This window comes from Colobus angolensis, unplaced genomic scaffold, assembly GCF_000951035.1.
Source record: "Colobus angolensis palliatus isolate OR3802 unplaced genomic scaffold, Cang.pa_1.0 Scaffold105, whole genome shotgun sequence".
NCBI lineage: Eukaryota > Metazoa > Chordata > Mammalia > Primates > Cercopithecidae > Colobus > Colobus angolensis.
In genome coordinates, this window is record NW_012111475.1 from 6092833 (window position 1) to 6102600 (window position 9768).

At 34.1% G+C, this 9768-nt stretch overlaps 1 protein-coding gene across 3 annotated transcripts in view; it reads left to right on the forward strand.

Moving 5' to 3' along the window:
• The window catches only part of VPS54 (vacuolar protein sorting 54 homolog (S. cerevisiae)), a 105128-nt gene that overhangs the window by 24552 nt on the left and 70808 nt on the right, over positions 1 to 9768 (forward strand). For all 3 annotated transcript variants that reach the window (XM_011944623.1, XM_011944630.1, XM_011944635.1), the window contains 2 exons: positions 984 to 1115; positions 4829 to 5214. In XM_011944623.1, the coding sequence (XP_011800013.1) occupies positions 984 to 1115; positions 4829 to 5214 (518 nt within the window). The remainder of the gene's footprint in view (positions 1 to 983; positions 1116 to 4828; positions 5215 to 9768) is intronic.

Genomic DNA, 9768 nt, shown 5'->3' on the forward strand with positions numbered 1-9768 from the left:
AGACAGAGTTTCACCGTGGTCTCGATCTCCTGGCCTCATGATCCGCTCGCCTTGACCTCCCAAAGTGCTGGGATTACAGGCGTTAGGCACCACACCCAGCCCATACTTCATATATTAATACATGCATTATAAAAAGAATAAGAGTATGGAAGAAAATTGAATATTGCTAGAGTGTAATGGGTAAATAGTGGGAGTGACAAGATACAAAGAGGTAAGTGGGTCCAGATACAAAGAGGTCTGTGGGTCATGGGAATCTATTGAGAGTTTTAAACAGGGAAGTTAATACAGTTATACTCAACATTTTAGAGGAGTATCTCTAACAGTAGGATAGGGGATGGATTAGGGAAGGATATCAGTAAGTAGATATTTATTGTAATCCAGAGATATTGAAGAGCTGAACTACTGAATGCTGTGGAGATACAGGAAAGCAGAGATTCAAGGGATATTTACAAAATATAACGGATAGATCTTATTGCCTAGCTGGTCGTGATATGTAAGGGAAAAGTAGTCTATTCATAAAATTGAATTTGTTTTGGTTTTAATATTTATTGTATGCTTAATCTAAACTAATTTTAAAACAATTTTGAGCAGGAGAAAATAGAAATATAGGTTAGAGAAATTGATATTTGGCATTTTAAAAAACTATCAGTGGGAAATAATGTGGAAATTTTAGGATAAGTATTATATCTGCCTCTGGTATGTACCTGTAGGACTGCATTAGTGAGTATGATCATGTAGTAATAGAATGACCATCTCCATTGGTAAAGGCAAAAAGCATTTTCTATCTTTTATGAGTATTTTAGGCTTGGTGAGAAATTTACACATTTTTCTTATGGATATTTGTGTAAATAACCGTTATTACTTGCTTTTGCTATTCATACTCAAGATCCACGTTAATTTTGTTTAATGATCATGATGTTAGAAGAGATAATGGGTATAAGGAAAATACTTATCTAATTGAGGGAAATGCATTTTTTTAATAGATTTTTATGAAACCAGATTTTGCCTTGGATGATTCCTTAACTTTTAATTCAGTTTTACCATGGTCTCATTTTAATACTGCTGGTGGAAAAGGAAATCGTGATGCAGCTTCCTCAAAGTTGCTTCAAGAAAAGGTAATTTCTTTTTGACTTTATCCATGTAGGAAACTATTCTAGTTAAGTGGTACTGTTTGCATGGGTTCAGATTTAGTTATTTGGTAAGCTGTACTTTTAAATTCATTTTTGTTGTTACTGGTAACTGTAAGCCTCCCAATCTTAACTAATAAACTAACAGCATTTTGGCTCAGTGGAACACAAGTTGTGCAGATGAATAAGGCAAAACTTACTATTTGAGTACTTCTTACCTGAAAGAGCAGTTGATGGAATTTTAATTGAAAGGATATATTAGCTAACACAATAAATTGCTTTGCATTTATCCCAGATATTTTATTTACATATTGGCTAATTTTATTTATTTATTTATTTATTTATTTTGAGACAGAGTCTCTCTCTATTGCCTAGGCTGGAGTGCAGTGGCACGATCTCCACTTAACACAACCTCCACCTTTTGGGTTCAAGCGATTTTCCTTCCTCAGCCTCCCTAGTAGCTGGGACTACAGGTGTGCCCCACCATGCTTGGCTGATTTTTTGTATTTTAGTAGAGATGGGGCTTCACCATGTTGGCTAGGCTGGTCTTGAACTCCTGACCTCATGATCTGCCCACCTTGGCCTCCCAAAGTGCTGAGATTGCAGGTGTGAGCCACCGTGCCCAGCCCCATATGGTTTAATTTAATTTAATTTAATTTAATTTAATTTTTTTTCTTTTTGAGACGGAGTCTCGCTCTGTCACCCAGGCTGGAGTGCTGTGGCCAGATCTCAGCTCACTGCAAGCTCCGCCTCCCGGGTTCACGCCATTCTCCTGCCTCAGCCTCCCGGGTAGCTGGGACTACAGGCGCCCGCCACCTCGCCCGGCTAGTTTGTAGTTTTTAGTAGAGAACGGGGTTTCACCATGTTAGCCAGGATGGTCTCGATCTCCTGACCTCGTGATCCGCCCATCTCGGCCTCCCAAAGTGCTGGGATTACAGGCTTGAGCCACCGCGCCCGGCCTGGTTTAATTTTATAAGAATGATTTAAAGCACAGAAAACCAATGTTTTCCGAGGTACTGTTTTTCTTCATTTTCACATAGGGATGATTATTTTGAAACAAAAATATCTTAGTTAAAGAAATACAATATTCCTGTTGTTTTTGTAGCTTTGCAAAGCCTAGTCTTTTACATGTTACTAGTCAGCAATTCTTTACATTTTACAATGTTCTATATAGTCTAGAAGTCAACACCTTGAAAGTCATTTAATATTTAGACCTTTAAATATAATTTACTTATCAAGAATCTTCTACAGACATTTCATCTCTGTTCTTAGCATTCAGTTTAGAGCTCTTCTGAAACTGATGGTAGCTCTTAAATGAGAAGTAGTGATTTTGTTTTACTTTAGTGGTATCCCCTGGCAATCTGAAAGCTTGTCTCAGGAAGACATCAATAAATTAGGTTCAGTCCTCTTCAGAAACTGAAGAAAAGACTAGGTTGGGGAGGAGAGAAGAAGAAATGTGGGGAAGGAATCATGAGTATTCCTTTTCTCACAATTGAAAATGAAAATGAGCTTTTTCCTTTGGCAACATTTTCACCTATAGAAAGGTTTTTCCATACATAAGAACAAATTCATAAATCTGACAAAAACCATGGGTTTAGAGACACAGGCTTGCTCAAGACACAAGCTTTCATATTTTAAGTATATGCCCTGATAGAATAATACCTTAAAAAGAGAAAAACAGCAAAAGCCAGTAGTCTCATCAATCTATACAGATACTTTTAATACAGATAATTTAAAAATTATTTCCTTTATAGCATTTTAATAGGAAATAAACTATAAAAATGTTATACCTTGAAAAGAGTGAATCAATGGATTATTGAAAATTCAAAAAATCTTTGAGACTCAAATGTTTTTCTTATGCTGAATGTTTAAAGTGACTAAAGTAATGGAAATGTTTTTTATTTGTAAATTGCAGAATCAGATTTGCTATATTTACATTCTGACTCCTTTTCATTCTGCTCTGTTCTTAGAATAGGAATAGAAGACAGGATTCCAAGAGAGCACTTTTAAACTCCTTTTATGAGGACAACAGCTGGTTTATCGTGTTCGCTTTAAAGAGCAAGGATGCTATAACTAGAATTAACGAAATTTGTATTCTATTGTGCTCTGCAAAGTGCTGGTCTGCAGTAAAATAAGGAGTTTGCACTGGAATGCAAATCACTGCACTGCTTACCTCATTAAAAAAGTGTGAAAAAAATACAGTGTGCTTAATGATGTGGTTGATTTACTTTCTAGCAAAATTCTTTATTTTATTATGGCCATGTTAAACAGTTCACAGATTGGCAGCAGCATGTAAATCACATTCTAGGTAGCACTGTCCTAAAGTTATCTGTTCTCCATTTACTATTCTGGGAATTGTGTTCATGTTACCTTGCAATTTACCCTAGTACATTTGTGCCCATTTTGCTTTTTTAGTGAATAAATGAACAGCCATATTGAAGATGAAAGAGCAAAAGGGCATAAACTCAAGATTTAAACTATGGAAAAATGTGTTTGTAACCTATTTAGATATTGTAAGATTATTGAAGGAGCATTATTGAAAATTTGAATGATACTCTGTGTTTCCTTAAGGAAACAGATTTGATGACCAAATAGTCTTTTCTAATCTTATGAGACTTAAATGTAGAAAGTTCATTAACCCTTTGAAACTATGAATTATCCCAAGACATTCAGAGATAATGCCTGAAGTCTGAGCTGTGGGTTAAAAAAATCTCAAAGTAAAAATTGGGTGAAAAATGGAAAGATATTATAGCCAAAAAAGGCATATGCAGTTAGAAAGGAAGAAAAAACAAGTTTTAGAAGTCTATATTTGAAATTTAGAAAGCATTTTAAATATATAAGAATTAATCTTGGTAGTACTACTAATAAAATATATATGAGCTAATTGTTTAAGGCGTTTGTGGAACTTTTAAGAGGAAAAAACATTGGAAATAAACTGAGTTTTACAAATTGATAAAAGAATCACTTTTGAAATGTAAAATAAGCAGCCTGAAAAAATCCAAATGAATTACAGTACCTTATCTATAATTTGTGACTGAACCATCAGCCTATCTTGGATTATTCAGCACTTTGAGGCAGAATGGTATAATAGAAACAGCTTCAGTTTTTCAGTCAGAGATATACCAACATTTTACTTTTGCTACTTAGTAACTACATGACTCTCTGTGTTTCCTCATCTGTAAAATGATAATAATAACATCTGTATTTCAAGATTGTTAAAATTAGAAAAATTAGATGTGTATAAAATACCTGTGCCTAATCCGTAGGAGGAGGTCAATAAATGGAAGGTATAATCATCTATTTAGTCAGATAAATGATGTGTGATGATGTTGGGGGCTAAGGAGATCATTCTCTTTCTCTCAGATCTTAGAACATATGAAACTGGAATTGTAATTTGAGATGTCTGTGGGGTACTCTTTTAGAAAGCAGTTGGTGTTTGGAAGGTGGTAATGACAGGAACAGAGGAGGAAAGTAAATCACCTTGTACCTTGTACTCTTTTGTCTTACATTTATGTCTTTGGGCTGTACTCTTTATCTTCCTTCCATTTTATTGTGCCCAATTTCAAGAATCTCACAATCAAACAATTCACACAACGGAATTTAAAGTATATGTAGAAATCTTTTATCATTGTCATAAAGTATTTGGATAATCAAGGAAGGTATGCTCATAATACTTCATATTTTTTTCCTTCCCTTTTAAGCTGAGCCATTATCTGGATATTGTGGAAGTAAACATTGCTCACCAGATCTCTCTACGTTCAGAAGCATTTTTTCATGCAATGACCTCTCAACACGAGTTGCAGGACTACCTCAAGAAAACTTCCCAGGCTGTAAAAATGCTTCGAGATAAAATTGCACAGATTGATAAAGTAATGTGTGAAGGATCACTCCACATTTTAAGACTGGCACTTACCAGAAATAATTGTGTTAAAGTATACAATAAGCTGAAGTTAATGGCCACTGTACACCAGACTCAACCTACAGTACAGGTGTTACTATCTACTTCTGAATTTGTTGGAGCATTGGACTTAATAGCAACAACGCAAGAGGTTCTACAGCAGGAACTTCAGGGCATTCACAGTTTCCGGTATGTCCATTAAGTAAGCCACTAGAAATAATGTTAGAAATTTTTAAAGGATAAAATTTAGCATGTAATGTTAAAAATGTGAATGTATTTAAAGTTAAATGGATATTTTTTCTTCCAGATTGATCATTTGTTTAATGATGTTATCTGATATTATAGTATTAGCAAAACAAAAACCATAAGGAATAATATTTACAGAGACATTTGGATGGAGAAGCAAAATTAAAATTTCTAGGAGATGAGATAAATGCAAGGCCAGTCACATTAAAAATAACATTTTGAAAATGTTGACATAGCTTTGTGTCACAGTGGTAGGTCAAGGTGGAGAGAATACCAGTATATTTAAAATTAAGTTTGTGTTAAAAGCCTTTAATAGATTTAAAATTGAATAATTATTAAAATTCATTTCTGATTCGCAGTCTGTTTGTCAAATTGCAAAAGAAAAAAAAATAACATAGTGATAGAAAAGACCCAATTTCTCCTATTATTTTGAAAATACCTTAGGTTTTAGATATTTTATATGAAATAATTCCAAAGTGTTTATTTTGTAGACTAATTGTAAGCCATCAAAATTTCATTCCATTAAGCAGGCTTGCAGTATCCTTATAGAAGTTCCTATCTACTGGGAAAACCATCCAAACCATATACTAGTAAGTGACTGTAAAGTTTTATGGAAGATATGCTCTGTAACTTAATCCATTATGGAAAAGTTGGCCTCAAAAAATTTTATTTTAATTGAATTATAAATTCTTATTGACTGAAGATAAGTAACTGGAATGTTTAGGATGCATTTTTAAAGCTTGAACAAAATTTAATTAGATGAACAATTGATTGATTCATTCAGTTAAGGTATGGCTGTTGAGCACCTATTACATGTCAAGTACCAGACAGAATGAATACTGAGAATATAGTCAGGAATAAAGTAGAGATGTTCATTGATCTAAAAGTCTCTACAATTTATTTGGCATGGGGAAGGAAACACAAATTACTGCATAGTTATGATATAGTGTAATACAGTGTGATGAATGGAAAGATTGCTGTGGAGCTCTGACCTTAGGGGTGGAACCTAATCCAGACATGGATGGTTATAGAAAATGTTCTGAGTCACAAACATCTTTGAGAATCCATTGAAAGTTACTGTTGCACCATCTTTCCACAAAAATACACCTGTACATAAAATTTTGCAATCAATTTTGGGTGATTCATGCTTTTTTGAAGTCTACTTTGAATTCCCCAGCATGGAACCCAGGGAAACTACATTATTTTTAATTTTTCTTTCACCTCTGAAATTATAAGGATTTATCTTTTTTGAATATGTACGTGGTATATATTTTTTCAATAAATGTCAGTGTTGTCATTGCCTTAGAAAAATGAATTTCTATAATGACAGAAGCTGTGTTTTTAACTTACCACTTACTGTATAATATCATGAGTGTTGATGAATATTGGGAGCCAATATCCTATAGATAGTACAGGGCTGAGAAGTAGAATCAAAGATTGAATGCTGCCTTGGCAAACACAAATTCTCAAACTATTCTAATTTTTACCTCAAAGTTCATGCAGTTTACTTTTGTTTTCCTTGACTTAGATTTTATGATCAATACTCATGAAAAGTGATTTTAAGAAGCGGGTTGGATATTTATTTATTCTCAGTAGTTTATGATTTATTGGGCTACAGAATAAAAATTTTATAATCTTGTATTTATTATGAGCTCAAGGAAGAGCTTACCTTTGTTTTCAACTTTACTTTTTTTTGTAACTTAACTCAAAGTATAAAATATTCTTCATTTAAAAATGTCTATTATTTATTTTTTTATTTCGAGACAGGATCTTGCTCTGTTGCCCAGGCTAGAGTGCAGTGGTGCGCTCTCAGCTTACTGCAGCCTCTGCTCCCACCTTCAGTCCCCCTACCCACTACCGGCTCTAGCCATTCTCTCACCTCAGCCTCCTGAGTAGATGGGATTAAAAAACACATACCACCATGCCCAGCTAATTTTTATTTATTTATTTTTTATATTTTTGAGATGGAGTCTAGCTCTGTTGCCCAGGCTGGAGTACAGTGGCACGATCTTGGTTCACTGCAACCTCCACCTCCCGGGTTCAAGCGATTCTCCTGCCTCAGCTCCCGGGTAGCTGGGATTACAGGTGACCGCCACCATGCCCAGCTAATTTTTGTATTTTTAGTAGAGAGAGGGTTTCACCATATGCCAGGCTGGTCTCGAACTCCTGACCTAGGTGATCTGCCCCCGTCTCAGCCTCCCAAATTGCTGGGATTACAAGTGTGAGCTACCACGCCTGGCCTGATTTTTATTTTTAGTAGACGGAGTCTTGCCATGTTACCCAGGCTGGTCTCAAACTCCTGAGCTCAAACCATCTGCCTTCCTTGGACCCGCAGAGTGCTGTGATTACAGGCCTTAGCCGCCATGCTCGGCCAAAAATGTCTATGATGTTTAAAAAGACTTTCAGATGTTCTGATTTTCTACATTTTGCTCAATATCTATTTTTTTTTTTAGAACCACATGTGTAAAGAATGTTATTTCTTCATGTAAAACATTTCTGTAAAGTTTCCGATCAAATGTCAGTTCCAATATGTTTATAACTGTTTAAAAGTTTGGTATCGGAACTTGAGTCTCTAACTTCTGATAAACATATAGCAAATTATTTTCAAAAACAAAAGTAGTCTAAAAGAAAATGTTTTTATAGTCAAGGAAGAATACTGAATCATACTTGAAGTAGTTTAAGACTTGTTATTATAACCCCATTCTTTTGTTTGTGTTTTGTTTTAAATTTCTATCAAATCCTCTATGATGATTTACTTTCTTGACTTTATCTTTCCTTTTGCTAAAGGTTGTTAAATATCAACATTAGTTATTTTCTTGTATAGCTTCACAGATATTTTTAAGACCGTTTAACTTTATTTAGAAGCATAAGAATTAGCTTTGGATGCTTTATAGATTGATTTTTATCCAGGAAAATATGTATTGGAGGTCTCTTATGGTAACATAAGCATAAGAGATAATTATACTCTCCCATTAGGAAAGAAGAAATATTCTACTTGAATTTCACACACTTTTGTCTTTTTTATATCAGAGGTCACATTTTAGTCATTTTGTGGGCCATATACTAAGCATAGGGTCTTACTTGAAATAAGAAATCTTTCAGTAGGACAAGCAAAGGATTCTTTTGAATTTATTTGTTAATAGTCTTTCCATTTTATGGATCTTAGTCCAGGTTTTGCTTTTGGCTATAATGTTCTTTCTATTGCTTTTTAAAAATGCTCTATTTAATACATATATATGCAGTCTTGCCCTGTCACTCAGGCTGGAGCCCAATTGTGCGATCTTAGCTCAACTATAGCCTTGAACTCCTGGGCTCAAGTGATCTTCCTGCCCCAGCCTCCTGGGTAGCTAGGACTATAGACCTGTGCCACCATGCCAGGTTAATTTTTTTTATTTTTTTGTAGAGATAAGGTCTTGCTATATTGTCCAGGCTGGTTCTATTGCTTTTAAAGGAAATTTTCATACCAAAATTTTCTAGTAGTTAAACTACCACAAATGCAAATCTCTGTCTTCCAAAAGGAATTTTAATAGTTTTATTTGTCTACCATTTTTCTGTGTACTATTAACCTAACATCACATTTTTTCTAGTCATTAGTAGCAAATAATGCTTATGTATGTATTCTTTTTTCTCATTCCTTCTGTATTTTTTGACTTTGAAATTATTTTTTATGTAAACCTTTTTGGTGACTTCTGAACTCCCAGAGCACCTTGTTTATATTCTCTAACAAAATTTTACAGTCTCCTACCGTGTTTTGTTATGGTTTGTGTTTTTATTTTAGATCTTTCTATTGGGCTTTGAATATAAATGTCTTGGTTAAGAGCTATGTTGTACACATCTTAATACATATTTGTAAAATCTATGAATTATTCAGTATATTACCAAATGTATCTTGACCCTTTATTCCACTCTTTTTTTTTCCCATCTGTAATCTTTGTCCCTAATTTCCCATTTATAGTCTATATGACTGTAGTTCTTAATCCTGGCTGCATAATAACATCTCCAGAAGAGCTTTTAAAAAAGTGTGCCACAGCCCACCCAGCCAATTAAGTCAGACTTTCCAGAGGTTAAGGCTTGAGCATCTGTATTTTTTTGAAAGCTCTCTGGGAAATACTAATGTACACCGTAATTGAGAAGCCTGGTTTGTAACTACTGTTGGGTTCTCAACTTTTTCATGATTTGTAATTAAAGTGGTAGCATCTTCCTATATAAATTTGTTCTTTCTAAAACAAAATTTTCAACTAACACATCTTCCTGTCTCTATTCAAAGAGGTTTCTATTAATGGATTTGGGGGTATGATGTATCTGTGTAAGTTCCAAAGTTTGATTTCCCCTCTTCAGAACTTGAAGGGTAATATTGACTCACTGCATAATTCATAATTATAATTCTTTTGTACATTTGTTGAATTTATAAATTTAAAAAATTTTGAATGATTTTACTGCCTGAATTGTTGCAGAATTAGGTGATTTTAATTATTAGGACATAAATTTTTTTTTTTT